Source organism: Sebastes fasciatus, chromosome 10 (genome assembly GCF_043250625.1).
Source record: "Sebastes fasciatus isolate fSebFas1 chromosome 10, fSebFas1.pri, whole genome shotgun sequence".
NCBI classification, from domain to species: Eukaryota; Metazoa; Chordata; class Actinopteri; order Perciformes; family Sebastidae; genus Sebastes; species Sebastes fasciatus.
The window spans coordinates 13,717,745-13,737,310 of NC_133804.1; the positions used below are offsets into that span (position 1 = coordinate 13,717,745).

The following is a 19,566-nucleotide window of genomic DNA, read 5'->3' on the forward strand; positions in this document are numbered from 1 at the left end:
ATGTCTGCTCTGTTTTCAGACCCACATGTTTTCTCTCTTTTCATCCAGTGACTGCTCCCAGCTCCCCTCTCAGCCCGTCTGTCTCTCCCACTCTCACCGCCCCAGAGTTGCCCCCTGCTGGGAAAAACGGAGAATGCACCATTTGCTTCGACCAGGACGTGGACACAGTCATCTACACCTGTGGACACATGTGTCTGTGCAACGACTGCGGGCTGAAGCTGAAGAGACAGATCAACGCGTGCTGTCCGATATGCCGGAGGCCTATCAAAGATGTAATCAAAACGTATCGGCCATGATGGTCCAGATGTTGAAACAGGTGCTGTGACTTCCGCTGCTGGATGCCACCTGTGTCCCCCCCTTCTCAGGCTTGGTTGGACACGGACCCAATCGGAGATTAGTCACACCAGGACATAATTGTGCCTATATTTCCATTTTATATGGGTGAATCATTTCTGGAGAGAGACGATGCTCTTCATACGCAGAACTGTGATGGAGCTCATTTTAATACACAGACTGCTACATGAGCTCCTATGTTTTGTCTAAGAAAGACGAGTCGTTTTGTATTTTCAATGTGATGTCTCTTACATCACATGTATTTGCTGAGCAGAAAATCCTGCTGTGAATATTTTGTCCCTACCTTCGTCCTAGATTTATGTGTGCTTCAGCAGAATATGTGGACCGTAGTCTATGACTTCTAGTGCCTTAGATTTTTGCCACTTTGTGTGTCCAAGTGATTATGCTAACAATCCTAGCCATATTTTCAATGTACAGTAATGAAAGCTTGTGGTAAAAAAGGCACGCAGATACAGAATTTATGCAATAAAAGGTGTAGGAGTAAGTGGAAAGATGTGACTGTACGGTAAGTGTGTTCAGTGGTGTGCTTTAAGAAAAGTATGTTTGGAAAGTACAAAATGAAGAATCTGCTTTTGCACTTCGAGAGATTAATAAACGTGGACTAAGTGTGATTAAAATGTGTGTAGTTTCAATAATAAGACTTCACTTTATAACATTTAAAGTAGCCGTGTGTAGGTATTTGAAGGATTAAGTGGCATCTAGTGGTGAGGTTGCAGATTGCAACCAACTAAATACCATTCCACCTACCCCTCCCTTTCCAACTACGATGGCCTTCAGGTAACGTAACAGTGTTTGGTTCGTTCATTCTTGGTTACTGTAGAAACATGTTGGTGCAACATGGCGGACTCCGTGAAGAGGATGCAGATACGAAGGGCTCATTGTAAGCTAACGAAAACACAACCATTCTTAGTGTCAAGAAAATATATTAATTTCATCTGTATAGCTGTAGATGTAGCAGCACTTTTGCATGTCATGACAATATGTTGGGGGTAAATTATTAAGCATTCCTGATACCACTAGTGTGCTTTTCTTATAAAATACGAGTGAGCTATTTTTCTTTATGACATTTTGATATATTTGATAGATCTGTCACAATAATCCTTGCTAAAACAAGGGCTATGCTTTCTTTTAGTCCGAATTTGAACATCTATAATCGATAATGTGAAATGACAGAAAGCTCATTTAGAAATGAAAACCCTGTAAAAGGTGAGTGCATGTTGAATATTTATCAGATGACCAGACATGACTTCAATGAGATGCTAATGCCTCTCTGGCTCTGTTGGGTTTATAAGCAGTATTAGTATAAGTTAGTAGTATTTTTTTTTTACTAAAATATTAGCCATAAGCTGCTATGTCAGGACGAGTCTTTCTGCCTCATTTGTTGAATAAAATCACTAATAAAGTTGCAATGCACAATTAATATTATATAAAGAACCAGATGTTTTCCTCAGACGTCAGTAGAAACCAAACAGAGCTACATGTGTTTGCTGTGTAAACCATAGGTGTGAACAGGCTGTTTGCTAGCACTTGTTAGTTATACTTCATAGCGCACTAAGGTTATCTGTTAGCTTATTGCTAGGTCTTATAACATAAAATAATATATACAGCAAAATTGTGAAAGACAGCCCATACCATTTCTGAGCCCTTGTAGCACGATGCTGTAGTGGTGGGAAGTTTAAATCTTTGAGGTGAATCAATACACACTGAGTCATTTTGGCCTATTATTAGCAGCAAGCACACTATTGTGTTGGTAGTGAAGCTAACTAAGGCAATTTATAATTATTACCTCCTCCATTACGTTTAGTGGCACATACAGTATAGTCAGTGAAAAGACTTATGGAAGTGTTTTATTTCATACAGATATGCGGGTATCGAGTGGAAGCAAAGCAATTTGCTTTTGTGTATGTGTATGTGGAAAGTGAGTTGTGAAGCAAGAGAGAGAGAGAGCGGCAGCGAATGTGTTTGATGTGCGAGCGAATAAGTGAGCAGGAGACAGAGTTATTTTCGCTTTGAGAATATCAAGTGAACGTACAGTTGAAGTTGCAGTTTGTGCAGAAATAACTGCTGCAGCTCCTCGAGACCAACAGATGTTTCCCGGGTCTTGTTTCCCGCCGGCTGAGTGGAGTGACGACGGGGGTTAACTCCGGAGCGAGTAACGTTATCGACTCCGGCCCAAGCAGAAAAAGTTAACACAGTGGTTTGTCTGTTCTGGGCTACTGTAGTAACATGGTGGCCTCTCCGTTGCTATGTAAATATAAACATCTCATTCTAAGGTAACGAAAACACAACCATACTTATTTTCAGGTGATTATACACTAAAGAAAACACACTTACTAATATTATATTCCATTTCTGCCAATAAATCCCCCTAATTGTTACACACTGTTCTTTTAAGCAGTCGGCAACATAAAGCTGAAAACCTATAAAGTGTTCTCAAAAAATACAAACATTCGTTTTTTCCAGCAGCGGTTAAGATAATTGTGTGATTGCATTTGGTGTTCACTGACAGCCCGGGATGAGAACATCTTTACCCGCAGTGAAACCAACATTTAAATCCACCAAGTGTGCCCATCTTTTCAGAAACTGCACCACAAACATGGCCTTTTGACAGTCTAGGTGCTTCTGTTCATCATGAGCGTGTTTATGTCTACATTTGCCAAAGACCTGTCACTTTCTGTTGAGTTATGCAAAATATCTCCCCGGGCATATTAAGGTTGTTGTTTTTTCACACACAAGTAGACTGGTGTAACTATTTACTGCTGTATCACACAGCCGCAGTGTGAACTGAAGCACCACAGTTAATTTGAGACTCATTCACACTGACTGACAAGTGTGCACAGTTTCCTTATAATAAAAGTGATTAAACAGTGTGCTGTGTCAAGAGTGTAATTTGAATTTCATAATGCGAGGAAGTGACTGCGTTATAACTCCTTGTAGGTAGCCATGTTTAATTAAAGAGGTGCCAAACTGAAAAAGTTTACAAAATAGTTTTGGGAAATGGCACAGCATCTTTCTAAGAGGTTAACATACTCCCTATAGGTAGAGACCAGAAATCAAACATGTTATAGATAAAGTTCAAAATTAAAAATATCCTCAAATGCTAAAATGACCCAACTATTATTTACATCTTAAAGGGCCTTCACTTCCAGTATTGTATGATCCAATGAACCATTGCTTCAAAGAAAACTCCTGCAGACAATTGTCCTGATCTGCCCTGCCCTTAGGTTTTCATTTCATTCTTTCATAATTTCCTGTTTTATTTTGATATACAAACATCTCCAGTTCCAACACTCCAGTGTTGATTATCCACACCTGCCCTCAACTACTTGCCTGCCCTTGATTTTGCCATTAGTCTACCCTGTTTATATACCCACCTCCACCTCTTATTTTCCCCTGCTCCCCTGCCAGATTGTCCTTGATCTACCCCGTGAGCTCATTGCTGTAATTTTTCTTTGGTTTTTGGACTTAACCTTGTTCCCTGGGTTTGGATTTTGTCTTCTCCAAGTCTTGACTTGTTTGCTCTGTTTGGACTGACCCTTGGATTATGAAAAACCAAGCATTGGATTTATGCCTGGGGGTCCATGAAATAATTTGCTATGAATCATAAGCTCTCAGCTGGTCAAACGTCCACTCTGTCCCCTCCTCTGTGTGTGTGATCACACTAACGCTAAGTCTGGAAATGCATCTTTTCCCTATTCTGTTCTCACTACACCAACATTTTTTTCACACCTGAAAATTAAGCTTTTCACACTTAATCATAATTTGCACAGAAAACCAGTCAGTTAATTTGTGGTAATTTGATGACCAATAACTTTTATTTGCCATGTGATCACAAAACAAACCAAAATAATAAAGTTGCCTGTATCAGATTTTGAAACAAGGTCACAAGATTACATAATAATGCAGAACACAGTCGATATTGTACTTAAATGGGTGTAAATAATTCCCTAACAAATTTGCAAGTAATGAGATTACCAAAAAGCAACAGTGAACCTGTTACAAGTTATGGGGCCCCTGGAGGTCCAGGAGGCCCCGGGGCAGATGCTCACATTGGTTTATTATTTCAGAGGTGCACAGAATAAAGAGCTTTATATAATACCAGTGATGCACAATTTATAATAAAAAATTATAAATTGTCAAATATTAACCAGTTGTTTTTGTTTGCAGGAGTCTCCATTGGACACATGAAGGCGCCATTTCCATGCATGTGGAAGGAGAGACTCTCTGTTTTAATGAAGACCAGTAAAGAAACCTGACAAGTTGTTGATGCCCTACAATTAAACCAAGCTATTCTTGGGATGACTTGGGAAAGCCCCATATATAGTCTGATCTCAGTGTTATTTGATGAGACTGGTTCAGAGAGAAGAGTGTCAGGACCAGTGGTGGCTGGTGGAAATTTTTGTAGGTCGGGCTGTGCCACATCCGATCAATTTCAGCAAACATCCCCGTATGATTTAATGCAAAAAAAGGTATCAAAAATAATTAAATAAAAATAAAAATAATAAATAATTAACAATTATTTTATTCCAACAGGAGCAATAAATAATGCTTTTAAAAAACACAACAGTATAAAATGTACTCAGTGGTGGAATGTAACTAAGTACTTAAATACAATTTTGAGGTACTTCTACTCTACTTGAGTTTTTCAATGTTCTGCTACTTTCTACTTCTACTCAACTACATCTCAGAGGGAAATATTAGACTTTTTACTCCACTACAACAACTCTGACAACTTTAGTTACTTTACAGATTCAGATTATTTAAGGGACTGTTTGTAACTTTTTACACGTATAAATCTACCGGGTCGGGATCCCTTGCGCTCTCGCGTGTGGCGAGTTTCTGCTCCTCTGCCTACTTGCCTTCACTCACAAACCGCGCGCGTTCTCGCTCCACCTCTAGACGTGAACGCACGCTCACTACACACTGCAAAAGAGTTAGTTTAGCTCTGAGAATATCTAGTGAATGTACAGTGGACGTTTGTGCAGAAATAAATGCTGCAGCTCCTCCAGACCAACAGAGGTTTCCCGTGTCTTGTGAGGTGACGGGGCTCCGCAGCGAGAAACGTTATCGCCTCTGACCGGGTGTCGGAGTCTCCCTGCGGGCGCAGTCGGAGACAATAACGTTTCTCTTCCTGCTTCAGCCCCGGCGGCTGAGGCAGGAAAAGCCAACACTAGGATCAGCATTGATTCATGGAGAGACCTCCGTCTGGTCAGCTAACATTACTGCCAAGCAGGTGAAATATAGAGTCATATTGTGGTTTTAGCTGACGTGTGTCGCCTCACTGTTTTGAGCGATGCTCATTCATGTCTAATGTAGAGCGAGCACAAGCGCGAGCCCGACGCTGACTTTCGTTGACTTAACGGCCACAGGTGTCGCTGTTAACAAGCAATTCTGAAAGTTACAAATAGTCCCTTTAATACAAAATATAATCACATTACAATCAAATTACACATATTACTGGGTGCATTCCATATTTAAAACACAAATATTGACAATTTATATAATTTGTACTATTATTATTATTAGTAGTAGTAGTAGTAGTAATGTTTTTTTTGTGTGTGACTCAGGGAGCTCTAGCGCCCTCTATTGGCTAGCCATCACTGGTCAGGACGCACAGATTGCAGACTATTTATAGTTTGGAAAAAGCTCACAAAGCATCTTAGAGCTGACTGGCTGATTTTTACGCGTAAAGCCTGCCTGCTGACAGAACTGAAACACTATATGTAAGCCCTAACAAAGCCAAGGGACTCTCCTACCCCTTGTATATGAGCCTCGCACCCTGAACCATCTCCATTACGCACAGGAGAGCGCTCACATGCCTCCTGGTACTGGACGAGTCCTCGTGGCAGCATGGAGCAGCGCGCAGTAAAGGAGAACCTTGGTGACTCAGGAGGACCACACTGAGGACTGAGCACTGAAACACGAGCTCCTGGCATCTTGAACCTCACCTTTCTGAAAATTAACTTCTCAGATTCCCATGCATGCATGCATGCATGGGATTCTATTAATTCTATTAATTCTATTAATACTCCAATGATCATGCCATGGTTCACGTCGTCGTCCTCCCACGACTCCACAGGAGGAGCAGCAGGAGTATCCAAAAGTTCCACACTCCCTCCAGTAAAGAATTTTTGAATTTTTTTTATTGCTCTTTCTATATTTGAACATTGGGAGCGTTTCCCATCATGCAGGCTGCTGCTGCACCATGAGGGGGAGATGGATTTAGAGGTGAACGACTCGAACTGTTTGTCCCGGAATGAGAGCGACCACCTCGGACTGTGCGCCTCCTCATCCTCCTCTTCTTCCTCCGGAGTGTCCACTGCGCTGGCCAGCGTGCTGATCTTCACCATCGTGGTGGACATCCTGGGCAATGTCCTCGTCATCCTGTCCGTGTACAGGAACAAGAAGCTCAGGAATGCAGGTGAGAGATAAAAGAAACGATTTAAGTGTTGGAATAGACTCCAAAAGATGCTGATGGAAAGCTGCTTCAATGGTCAAGATATTGTTTATTTAGATCCCCATTAGCTTTTGCATAGCAGCAGCTATTCTTCCTGGGATCAACATAGTTTACATGGTGACAATACACAAAAATACACATTCACACTACTCATTATACACTAACATAACACATTGTAATGCACGTCAACTGTAAATAAAAATAACAACTGACACAGTTTAAATGACAAAAACACAAAGAATCTATCATGATCTAACAGATAAATATCATCATTTAACATGGAATGCCCTTAATACCCTTAACACACCCAAGAATACTTATTAATTACTAAAGTTTCTTCTTAAGTAATGCTCTTTTAGTGTTTTTTTTAGTATTTTGTTGTGTAATATGATTTGAGAGTGAGTTCCAGTCTTGCATTGCTCTGTATATTGCTGTACTTTGACCTGATTTGGTTTTGTGAGATAAGTTATAGGGACAAGCAGACCCACGAAATATAATCTATTTTATCAAAATGAATGTGAAAGAATTTGTTTTCTTTTTGTTTAACAAACAGACACTTTAATCTGATCAAAACCAAAAAAAAAAAAAAATCTCTCTCAATGACCTACAGTAAGTGGGATGCCTTGCTTTTCCTCTCTTCATTCATAACTATAATTATGTAATATATCGTGTAGCGTGTGACCTCTGCTCTGTGCTTGACAATCAGGCTGCTTTCTATCTCAGTGTGATGGAGGTTTGCCTGTCTGCCTTCATATTTCTTCATAAATAATAACACCCTCTCCCCCCCATCTGGCTTTATCCTTGGTTCTCCATCACCCCCCCCCCCACCCCCACCATTATATCAGGACCTGTAGTGTCCCATGAAGGTGAGAGACGCTGTTGTATGGCTTCAGTGCCCCTTTGTGCACGCTTTATGTTGAACACAACCATTGTTGTGTTACATTTGAGGCGTCCAGAGAGCAGTGTGAAGGTGAAGGAGATGTCACTTTAATGCCATTTTTCTCCTTTGGAAAAAATGCCACCATCATTCAGTTACCTCCTTTAATTTGAACACTAAGTCAGCTCCTGTCACTTTCAGTGCCTTGCACTAATTTGGAAAATATAGTCTGTAAAGTGTTTCTTAAAGTCCGTTTGATCTAAGGGACTGTACGGAAATTATTAGGGGCGGAGGGAGGTCAGAAAAGTGGGCAGGTATTGTATATTTTCTTTTGGCTGAAGCAAGGAGACAAGGGTCTTTCATTGTTTTTCTGACCCCAGATTTATATTTTAATTCAGCTTTCCCTTGCAATGTGCTTAGTTACACAAATAGTTAACCAAAATTGTTATATAAAGACGTCTTTCATATGCAGAGGACAACAGTCCTGTGTCTATCAGGTTTTTTTCCCCATCAAAATGAACTAATTCTTTGTCCCAGTGTCAGTTTTTAAGAAACACAGAATACACTTATTTTATTATTGTTAGTGATTGAATACATCCTCCCAAACAGCGTGATTAAAAAAGAATACATTTTTAAAAACTTCTACAGTGAAAAGTATTCTATGATATAACAAAGCAAGGCTTTTGAGGGTAGAGGGGTGGGTGTTGCAAGGAAATATTGATGATGGCGGGGAGGGCCGTCTCACTCCAGTTATTTTTGTCCAACAATCCAGAAACAAATTCAATTTATCAGTCGTATCTTGGGTTACAAGTTGTCTGTGTTGCTGTCCATTTCAGATAATACCTTGATACTTGGAGCCTGTTTGTTGTCTGGCATGGAAAAACTAAAGAAGTGGCAAAGAAAATAATCATGGAAACAGTCACAGGACAGTCTCAGCAATGAACATACAATCCCTACAGGGTTTGTGTAACAGTCGTAAAACACATAATGCATATTTTTATAATCCGGTCACAAGAATTGTACCAAAGCACCTCATGATTTTATTTTCCAAAAATAAGTGAGCAGAACAATGAGATGTGTCTTCTAGAGGCTGAAAACAGAACAAAGAGTTCAATAAACTGTACATTTCATGTTGTGTCGCGTTTAAGTTAAAGGTTTGAGAGATCAAGCACCATTATATCCATTTGGTCTGCAGTTAAAAGTAAAGTCTTTTGAGGCAAAAGACTAAACTCCGTGATCACAACATGATGCTAATGAGTACATGCGAATAGGCAGTGGGATTAGGTCAGCGACTGTTTGGAATAATGAGCTTTTAATTACAATTTCAAATACATTGCATAACACGTCCAATGTGTTCCTGTGCATACCAGCCAAAAGCAGTTTGGCGAGGAGTTTAGGAGCCCGAAGAATAATCAGATTATCTCATGCCACAGTCGACTGGTCTCAAACAAGAGGATAGTAAACACTGTTCAAAAGTCTCCTCCATGCTGGCAGACTATATGGACACTGCGGTGTTTACTGATCTCATTTCACTGTTCTCTTATTCTAATTGGACTAACTGATTGGTCCAGTCACACAAGATTCCTCACCAGAGTTGTGATGGATGCACGTGTGAGTAGAAACCTGAAGCTACTTTTTCCAAGTGGGTCCTTAAAGCTGCAGTGGGTAGAACTGGAGCAAATAGGATTTAAAAAAATATATATTTATTTTTATAAAACGGTTACTATATCCTGATAGTAGAGCATGAGACAGGTAATCTGAAAACAAAATCATGTGTCCTCCGGTGTCCTCCGGTGTCCTCCGGTGTCCTCCGGTGTCCTCTGGTGTCCAGGATTTCACAGACCAGAGGAAAACGCCCAATCAGAGCTGAGCTGGAGCCTTGCGTCTCTGTGCAACTGTCAATCACTCGCAAACTCCAATCAAACGGTCAAACTAGGCAACGCTGATCAAATATGAATCAATATTCTGTTTCTGTAATGCCTATTTCTCTCCTCAAATATTTTCAAAAACATCTTATAGTGTACTGTTTAGCTGTAACATGAGAAAGTTTGTGACCCTGCAGCAATGTTGAGATCAGTTGAGGAAATACCAAGCACCGCCCACCAGCCGCTGCCTAGTTTGACCGTTTGGTCGTAGGTCGGGAGAGATTGACAGCTGCCTCGTTGAATGAACAGCCAATAGGAACGCTCTCTCTCTTTGAAATGACCTGTGATTGGCCAAAGTCTCCCGTCACAGACTAGATTTTTTAAAGCCTGAAAACAGAGCCATGAGGAGGTGCAGAAGTCTAGTTTTCTCTCACAACACTTGAATTACAATATGCTGAAAGGTTATCCTGGACTTTTTGCTCAATGTTGCCAAAAACATTCCGCCTACTGCAGGTTTAAGTGACTGAAATTGTTACTGCCGTTAGCCTATCATCAATCTCCTCTCTGTTCTTAACAAGCTATTTATAGGTTAGGCTCCGTGTGTATGAATGTTTAATTGTAGAGAGTTTCCGAAAAGGAGGAAAGCGCGGACGCACAGCTGAGGAACAGTGGAAGAACAGATGTAGAATATCTGTCCACCATAAAAATCTGTTTCTGTGATAGACGGCTGCTTTGTGAAGGAATGATAGGTGCAGTATAATACAACAATACCTCTGGGCCCACGAACAGACTCCTGAGTGATATACTGAGGTGTAATGTATGATTTACAGTGGGTGAAGAAAGTCTACACTCAGACACATTTTTGTGTAATCCTGTGTGTCAGGCAGACTGCTGAAAACATCCCATCTCCTCTCTCCATTACACACTATTCAGGCCGCTGGTTTGCGTCCTCTCACACACTGCAGCAGGACCTTTCTGCTCGGCTTCACTTCAACACACTCACCCTGCCTCCATATATCCCTCCGCTATCCACCACTCAACCCCCCCACAAAAAAACACACGCATGTGTACACATTTGGTAGATGCCGGTACATCTTCCGAGTGATGTATTTGTCCCAGATCTCTTCATGTATTTGGGGAGAACTGGTACCATATGTTAAATATTCAAAGGTTTGCAGGTTCTCTCGAGTGTGCAAATGTAATAGGATCCATCCAGTGAATCTTCAAAGGGTGGATCAACTATATTTGTCCAAGGGCCAGAGTTTGGGGGGCCAGACTTTAAAATAACAAAAAAATACATTTATTTAGGCCTAATTAGCCTAACATTGTTTAATATTTAACTTTCTTACAAAATTAATGTCCCTTTTAACAGCGTCTTGAGATAACTTCTGTTATGATTTGACGCTATATAAAAATAAATTGAATTGAATTTTATTAGCATATATCAGTGTGAATAGACTATAATGATAACTAGATACTTAACCTCCGCCAAGGATGCAGTTCACTGAGGAGTGATGGTTAAAATAATGGAAAGGTAATTGCAGAATGCAATCCTGATTAGCAGGAAATATTAATCAACTCTAACATTATGCGGTGTCCTGATTGGTGGAAAAGCCTGTTGAATTGTATGTCATGTAAGGTAAAGTAATGTAAGGTAAGGTAATGTAAGGCAATGTCACTCTCAAAGAGCCGGAAGTTGATGAACAGATTGTTCCCAACAAGTACGCACTCATCTTGCCGACTTTCAGACATGCTTTACCTTAAAGCCTCATTTGCATTTAAAGCATTGCTTTTGCAAAAGAGTACAATCCTGGGCGTCACCATTACACAAGGCGTGCAAATTTAGATACAGCACAACCCGCATTACATTCATAAAGGAGGAACATCTTTTAAGCTTCACCTATTGTATGCTGCTGCTATTCAGTGCACAACCAGCGAAGTAAGCACAGCTTTGTGAGGCCTGACTCCTGCATCAAGTTGGGTGGGCTCCTCGCTAATAATAATAGGCAGAAAGATGGATTTATAATGTCTTTTGTAGCCGCGGATAGGATACACATATTTGGGGTTGGTAAATCATTCCTAATGAAATTGTTTCCATCTCAATTGTTTTAGGAGTTGCTTCAATATGAGAAGAAAAAAATGCTAGATACCCTAAATACTGGAACCCATTTTTTTCCTCCTCACATTTACTTAATTCCTTAAAGGAACAGTGTGTAAGATTTGGTGAAATCTAGTGGTGTGGTTGCAAATTGCAACCAACTGAGTACCCCTTCGCCCACTTCTCCCTTTCCAAGACTGCGTTAACGTGAGCCGCCGAGTGCAAATCTGTGGTAACGCCGTTGGCCTCGCTCGGTGGCCATAGTTACAATTATAACCAGCGTGCCCAGCAATACGGCCTGGGTCTCGAGCAGCGTGGTGTCAGTGTTGGCTCCCAGCGAGGACCGGCAGAGCAGCGAGGCAAAGCTCTGCTCCTGGCTGGAGAAGGAGCTGCTGCTGACAGCCGTCGAGTTCTCCACCTATACTGCCGGAGCTCAGACTGCAGGTCAAAGGCGGCAGTGAGGCCAAATCTGGGTCTGTTCGCTGCCGGAGGAATACAGGCGTGAAAAAATAGATAATTAATCCTTGCGATGAGATAAAACATGAACACAAGCATTACTGTTCATATTACAATTTTTCCTTCCCTTGCTGTCCAGTGAAAACCATGTGTTGATGTTGAATGTGATAAACTGAAGGATGAAGTGTTCCTTTATGCGTTGAAACAATCTACGATTTCTTAAGCTAAATAAACTATTTAAAATCCCTCTTGGATCAGCTAAAAAATGCATCGTCACAAAGATGAAAACAGGGCTGTTTCTTTGACACCATGAAATGTTATGGTTACATATGTTGTGCAACATATACATTAATGCAGCACTAATCCAAAAACATCATATATACTAGTTAAACACCAACAGGGAACATTTTACTGCTCAGTGAGTACTTTTACTTCAGTAAAGGAATCTTAATACTTGTATTGTATTGTATTGATACACAATCTAACAGATGTGCACATGCAGGAAATATTATAAATTAATTGGTTTATGCATCTTTATTGCCATCTCTGTGCAGCGGCCAACTCTGCCAGAGAATTTCAGTTTCCACTTGATGCCTTTTCAGAGGTCTGATGTGCTGTGAGAGTGAAAGTCCCTTCTAGACATGACCATGAAGAGGACCCTCTTCCTATGTAGATATGAAGGGCTTATTCTAAGCTAACAAAAACACGTTTTTTAGTTTCAGGTGATTATACATTAATGAAAACATAGTTATGAATATTATATTCCGTTTCTGCTAATAGATCCCCCGAAATGTTACACACTGGACCTTTAATAGTCTCAGGGCCGGATGGGAAGCTTTGGTGGGCCATATGTGGCCCGCGGGCCACCAGTTGACGATCACTGGGGTAGAGCGTGACATAGGACCGCCGATGGGGTGTTAACACTAAAGTGTTCCACTGGGGTTAACTATACTAAAAATACACTCTGAAAAGGCACTCATGAGAGGGAGAGAGAGAGGGACAGATAAAGTAGACGATGATGGGGAGCAGATGGAGGTAATAACGAAAGAATGAGCTTGGCAGTGTATGTGTGTGTGTGTGTGTGTGTGTGTGTGTGTGTGTGTGCAACTTGAACCTCCATGTCAGGAGCTGTGGGTTGTGCGGTTTGTAAGGATGGGAGATTGATTTTTTGTTAAATCATGCGTCGCATCCCCTCAGTCACTCTACAGTCATGAATAAAACCTGCAAAGCCGAGTGTCCAGACGGGGGTTAATTGAGTCAGTGGATTTAGTGAGTCAAACCAGAAGCCAGTTTACATTGAAAGTTCTACGGGGAATATCACTTAGCACACTACGCTAATCACGTCTTCTTCTCCATGACAACAAAACAGTACATGACATGTGGTCTTCTAATGTGGTCAGCATGGATGTGGGATGTTATCAGATTGCGATTATTTGCCCAAACCACTCCTAGATAAGGTAAAGGCACTGTTATGTTTACATTAAATCCAATCTCTCCTTCTAATGTGGGCGGCTGTTTTGTTTCAAATTTGCATAATTCTCTGTCATATTCGTGTTTCCGGGATTGCGAGGGAAACACTGTTGGACCAGACGCTGCTTGTGTCCCGACGGTCTGCTTTCTCTCAGGGCCAGTGAGTCTTATTTTCTCGGACATAAGGGATCTGATTGGTGGACGGCCTTTTGATGATGACGATGATGTTTTTGGCCAGGCTCGTAGCGGGGCTGCATCACCAAAAGGCAGCTTGTGTCAGTTCAATGTTGAACTTCTTCGAAAAAATTCTCTGGCCCCTTGAACACGAGGTCATGAAGTAGTCACTGCTAATTCATCAGCGCTAATGCCCTTGCCGAAAGGTTATTGTTGCTTATTTATGATAACATGACTGACTAAGTTGAATGTAATCTAATCTTGGATATGCATTTTGTAGTGGGCCCTAATAAGCCTCTCGTTGCGAATGTTCAGCCGGATCTAAGCGACGCCAGCCCTCCTACACATTTCTGTGAATTCATCTTTCAAAGGTGTATAAATATAGCCGGGTGAATCAATGTGTAGTATATCACGTTTCCTGTATGAGCAGTGGGACACAGGCGGTGGGGTTTAACACAAGAACATAAGCAGATTCACATGTCCACATATGCTTTTCTTTTGTATTTTATTTTTTTTATTTATGTCTTGCTCTTAAATATTGCACCTATTCTTATATTCCAGCATAAATCCTTCTTTATGTCCTATTACTGTTCAGAATTATTCAGCTGGAATGAAGAAATGTGCCATAAATATACGTTCTATACCGAGTCTATTTTAATCTACAGCGTATGCAGGTTTATATGCTGGGTGGGAGGCAGTTCCTGTCTGATATATATTTGAATATGCTGCAGCCTGGTGTGTGCTGGACGCGTCTCGTGACAAATATCTTGTTCCAGTCACGCAGGGCTGAATAGTTCCCCGCCGTATTGTTAAGAGTTATGGTTTCATTTTCCACAAAATGTTGTATGTGGCAGACAAAGAGAGGGAGATCCACGGGGGGGATCCATGCGGTGGTCGCTCAAATCTCGGTAGGGAGACACTTCAAAGCAAGAATTGGTTGGATTCGATGCAACGCTTCACTTGGTTGACAGTTTTGTGAGAGTGCACTGTAAGATCAGATAATTACAGAGCCAGTGGTGTCAGATATGCTGCAAGTCAGCTGTCCCCGACGGCCTGCAACCAATCAGCATTCAGGTTAAGCTCTGTTCAACTCACACTCGTTGATAATAATAGCTCCCAAAGATTTCAGGGGGCACGACCCTATTTCTGGTATCCAGGCGTGAGATTGTCATTGTTTTACATTAAAACAATAATCGTTTTGAGGGCTGTGAGTTTTTTGGGCGTGATGAGCATCAGGTCGGCCAAGTCGGTTAATTAAACAGCGAGAGGTACTGTAATGGTCCCATGTTTTAATAATGGTTGCCAACAAATCAAAGAGAGTCATCTGGCCGCGTCACATAGCAATCTTCTCAGCGGTGTTTTAGCACTTACCTCATCCTCTTGATGATAAAGGGGAGAGAGGGTTCAGCCAGAGAGAGCTATAAGGCTGCAGCATGGCCTGCCCAGCCAGCGCACATGATAGCACTGAGCCACATGATGTCAGCGAGGAATCAAACCTCTGCACAATGACAAATGCACACAGCGAGCACTGTGAGCGTCACAAATACAATCTGACAGATTTGTCCACTGAGCTGACTCGAATACGAAGAGCAAATGCTTTTATTTTTATCTTAGCAGGCCTGAGAGACGGCTCGTGCTGTTTTAGTAAGACTGTCTCTGAATACCTGTGCTAGGTCTGTGGAAAAACACAAGACCAACATCTGATTTCCTTCTAAAAATAAAACAGAAAAGTCCCCCAGTTAGGAAGGTATAAGAATAAAATGACATGATTATTTATGATGTAATTGTTATTGTCTTTATTACCATTTCGATGAATCGAGTAAATTCAAATTAGACATACTATACTGTGTTGTCCCTGGGGAGCGGGGATTGTAATGAGCTTTGAACGCGGGGGATTGATGGCCAACATGTGTTTTAAATTTGCTCCCATCATATCTGCCAATCAATGCTGTTGTTTCAGCTGTTGTGAGAATGAGCGAGAGCCTTGCGCCTTCACAGTTAAACTTCAGAAGGTAGTTTATATTATATCAACCCTGGAATCCCCCCAATGTCTGACACAAAATGTTGTTAAACTGAGGCACATTATATATAATCCTTTACAGATTATTTACAGAAAGCATAAATGTTGATATTCTAACCAGTGATGTAATGATGCATGAGAAACTGGCTAAAAGTTGGTAATGACAGGCAGTATGTAATCATGTTTTTGGACCAGTTGGTTTATTTTGATCAGCTTGATGCTACTCACAACATGGAGTACTAACTACAGTATATGATAAAGAGTTTTATCTCTTAAAAAGACAATAGATAGATGATAAAACCTACTAGTGGGTGTAGTAGGCCCCTATTGACTCACATCTATGGTGCTTATAGTGACTGATAACGCCTATTTAATTGCCTGACAACAGTCTAATCGGCTGAAAAAGATGGGTAAACTGTAATTAATTTCGGCAAATGCTGGGTTTATTTGGGCAAAATCTCCACTTCCTCACAAATATTGACTCCTAAAACATGTAGCTTGCACACACAATAGACTCTTTATTGAACAACGTCTACTCAAAACTTACGGGAAGCTAATACGTCTTTTGCCAATTTAATTGCATTGTGGCTCCACTGTCCTGTATGTTCTTGTTATCTATCGTCTTATCTGACACACTGCAATTTGATTTATTGTTTTATTATCCTCCGCCCAGACCAGCTGCACTGCAACAGTATCACATGTCATTTTCTATGATTCATGTTTTCTGAGGACGTCCAGTGTCACACAGCTATCATCTTAGACCTCAGAAGGACGGGAACTTGTTTGGATGTAATCGGACGCTAAAATCATCCGTGTCCTGGTTTTTATGTGCTCAACTATCCGTTGCCGGGGGGCAAAGAAGCTTTAACACAAGGACAGCCTGATTGGAGCATTTTATTGGAATGGATCCGCCAAATAAAACACTGTCAGTAGACAATGAATATTTGGTTTCTAAATATATTTGTGGGTTGTGTGTCGGGAAACAAATTCATAGTTTTAAAAAAACAGACCAAGATTCGACAGCCATGCTAGCGGCTCTAGCTCGCTCATAACGGCAATACCAACATGTTGCATGCTGATGTTTAACAGGTTTAATATTTACCATGTTCACCATCTTACTTTAGTGTGTTAGCACGCTAACAATAGCTAATCAGCACTAAACACAAACTGCAGCTGAGGCGGATGAAAATGTCATTAGATTTGTAAGTATTTGGTCATAAAACAAAGTATTTGACAAATTAATGTTGACCTGATGATGGTATTAGACGAAAAGTCGAAGGATCAACAGAATTATAACAATTCATCCTGAGGGGGACATGAATGTTTCTGCAATAAATCTTGGTAGTGATTATCCATCCAAGAGATATTTCACTCAAAACCATAAAAGTGAATCTCATGGTGGCGCTAAAGCAAAAGCCAGGAGATCATCAAATTCAGTGGGCTTAATCCTCTGGGCACCATGAATATCTTTACCAAATGTCATGGCAATCCATCCAATAGTTGTTGAGATATTTCAGTTTGGACCAAAGTGGTAAACTGACCGACAGACCGCCGTTGCCATCCATAGAAATAAAATATCAGTAAATAAAAATGTTGTTAGTTTTAAAACCAGTTACTGTGGGAAAAAAGGGGCTTGCAACAGTGAGAGAGCTGTGACAATAAAGCATCTGCCTGGATCCACATCAGTGGAGAGTACATGGTAAAAGCCTCATCAAACTGAGCCTCCGAGGGCACAATGCTCTTTTATGATGGTAAATCTCAGTTGTACCTCCAGTGACCCAGTTTATTTTAACCCGGAGCAGAAAGTAAAAAGGAAGTGCTGTATGCTTTAATCATACACCAGTTTGGTTTGTTTTGTGCTGTTATCTGAACCTCCTCTGTTTTTCTCCAGGCAACATCTTCGTGGTGAGTTTGTCCGTAGCCGACCTAGTGGTGGCGTTGTATCCTTACCCTTTGGTCCTGACGGCCATCTTCCACGATGACTGGACCATGGGCGACCTGCATTGCCAGGCCAGCGGTTTCATCATGGGGCTGAGCGTCATCGGCTCCATCTTCAACATTACAGCCATCGCCATCAACCGGTACTGCTACATCTGCCACAGCCTCCACTACGACCGGCTGTACAGCCTGAGGAACACCTGCTGCTACCTGGGCCTCACCTGGCTGCTCACTGCGCTCGCCACAGTGCCAAACTTCTTCGTTGGCTCGCTGCAGTACGACCCCCGCATCTACTCCTGCACCTTCGCCCAGACGGTCAGCTCGTACTACACCATCTCGGTGGTGGTTATTCACTTCCTGATCCCGCTGCTGGTGGTGTCCTACTGCTACATGAGAATATGGGTGCTGGTGATTCAAGTGAAACACCGGGTGAAACCGGAGCTAAGGACCAAACTGAAATCGAGCGATGTGAGGAACTTCCTGACTATGTTTATGGTGTTTGTGTTGTTTGCGGTGTGTTGGGCTCCACTGAACCTCATAGGCCTGGCCGTAGCTATAAACCCAGCGAAAGTTGCGCCCGTCATACCCGAGTGGCTCTTTGTCACAAGCTACTTTATGGCGTACTTCAACAGCTGCCTCAACGCCGTCATATACGGACTGCTAAACCAAAACTTCCGTAAAGAATACAAGACGATCCTTCTTGCTCTTTGCATCCCACGCTTGCTCCTCGCGGAGACCTCCAGGTGTGCCACTGAGGGACTGAAGAGTAAGCCTTCGGCTCCGGTTTTAACAAACAATAATGTAGCAGAGATAAATGTATAAACTTGTTTTACTGGGAAACTTACGATTAAGTTTCTGTGGAGCCTCATTGTGGATATGTGCCATGATTCATTCAGTGCCTTTTCACAAGTTGTAAAGACGTGATCATGATTTCATTTCAGCCATGTCAGACACCGTTCCCTCATGTTGAGAGGAAAAATCAATTGTATCATCAGTACAATGCGCTCCTTTCTGACTCTGGACTTTAAAGACAGACCACCTGGTTAACAAAGAAGAAAAAAAACATTCAGTCAATACATACCGTTTAAAGCTTATTATTTGGATGGGAGTCTTCACTTTTCAAGCCACATCAGCACATCGAGCACATCATGTGCACGAGAATGACGCACTGCCTATTTGCACAGAGCAATTATAAGTATGTCAACAACATTGTGAAAAGCGAATAAATGTGTTTTTTATTCCCACTGTGTTTCTGAGCTCATTAATGCAGCATTAATGAAGGAAGAGTATAAAGGTTGGTTGTTTTCCTTCAATGTAATACTTAATGTGATTTCAACTGAAGCCTTTTTATTCAACGCCCGGCTCAATTATCAAGAAATTAATGCCATCATTTATTATCACTGAGAATATTAAAACTAGGGTAGGTGGCAATATGGAAACACATTTTAGCTTTGGTAAATGCCACGGTGAAGTGTGCATCCCATATTTCATCCTGAGTGCGCATGAATATCTCAGGCTCCTTCTCACTGGGATTGTATCCCGTATTAATTCACCATGATGCTGGTTCGCCCGCAGGCTGGTCTTCTGAGCCATGATGCCCTCACGAAACACACACTGGGAAGAAGTATTAAACAGGCTTTTGTTTGTTAATGGAAAAAGACGTGCCTTGCTGTTTGTCAAATTTAATTCTCTCACAGTTTCAGTCAATTTTTCTGGTGAACAAAAGTATCTTTTGACTGACGCAACCATCGCGTGGATCAATTTATTGGAACAAAACTTTCAAAGCCAGGGGCGTCCCCTGACAGACCCTGAATGATTTCTGAATTGTAGGAATTTGGGAAAAGGGAAAAACAGATG

At 41.4% G+C, this 19,566-nt stretch overlaps 2 protein-coding genes across 4 annotated transcripts in view; both read left to right on the plus strand.

The window, feature by feature from the left end:
• neurl1b (neuralized E3 ubiquitin protein ligase 1B) overlaps positions 1 to 971 on the plus strand; it is a 28,606-nt gene extending 27,635 nt beyond the window's left edge. For all 3 annotated transcript variants that reach the window (XM_074648303.1, XM_074648302.1, XM_074648304.1), the window contains exon 6: positions 49 to 971. In XM_074648303.1, coding sequence (XP_074504404.1) covers positions 49 to 296 — 248 coding nt within the window. In that variant the 3' untranslated portion in view covers positions 297 to 971. The remainder of the gene's footprint in view (positions 1 to 48) is intronic.
• Positions 972 to 6,378: 5,407 nt separating this feature from the next.
• mtnr1c (melatonin receptor 1C) lies at positions 6,379 to 19,505 on the plus strand. The gene is made up of 2 exons (XM_074648305.1): positions 6,379 to 6,775; positions 17,663 to 19,505. The coding sequence occupies exons 1-2, from the start codon at positions 6,571 to 6,573 to the stop codon at positions 18,529 to 18,531; spliced, it is 1,074 nt and encodes a 357-aa protein (XP_074504406.1). The 5' UTR covers positions 6,379 to 6,570; the 3' UTR covers positions 18,532 to 19,505.
• The last annotated feature ends 61 nt before the right edge of the window (positions 19,506 to 19,566 follow it).

Excerpts from the sequence above, each read along its gene's own strand:
- mtnr1c (XM_074648305.1), top strand. The coding sequence starts at position 6,571 with ATGGATTTAGAGGTGAACGACTCGAACTGTTTGTCCCGGAATGAGAGC. Across the intron at positions 6,776-17,662 it reads CAAGAAGCTCAGGAATGCAG|GCAACATCTTCGTGGTGAGT; the intron begins GTGAGAGATAAA and ends GTTTTTCTCCAG.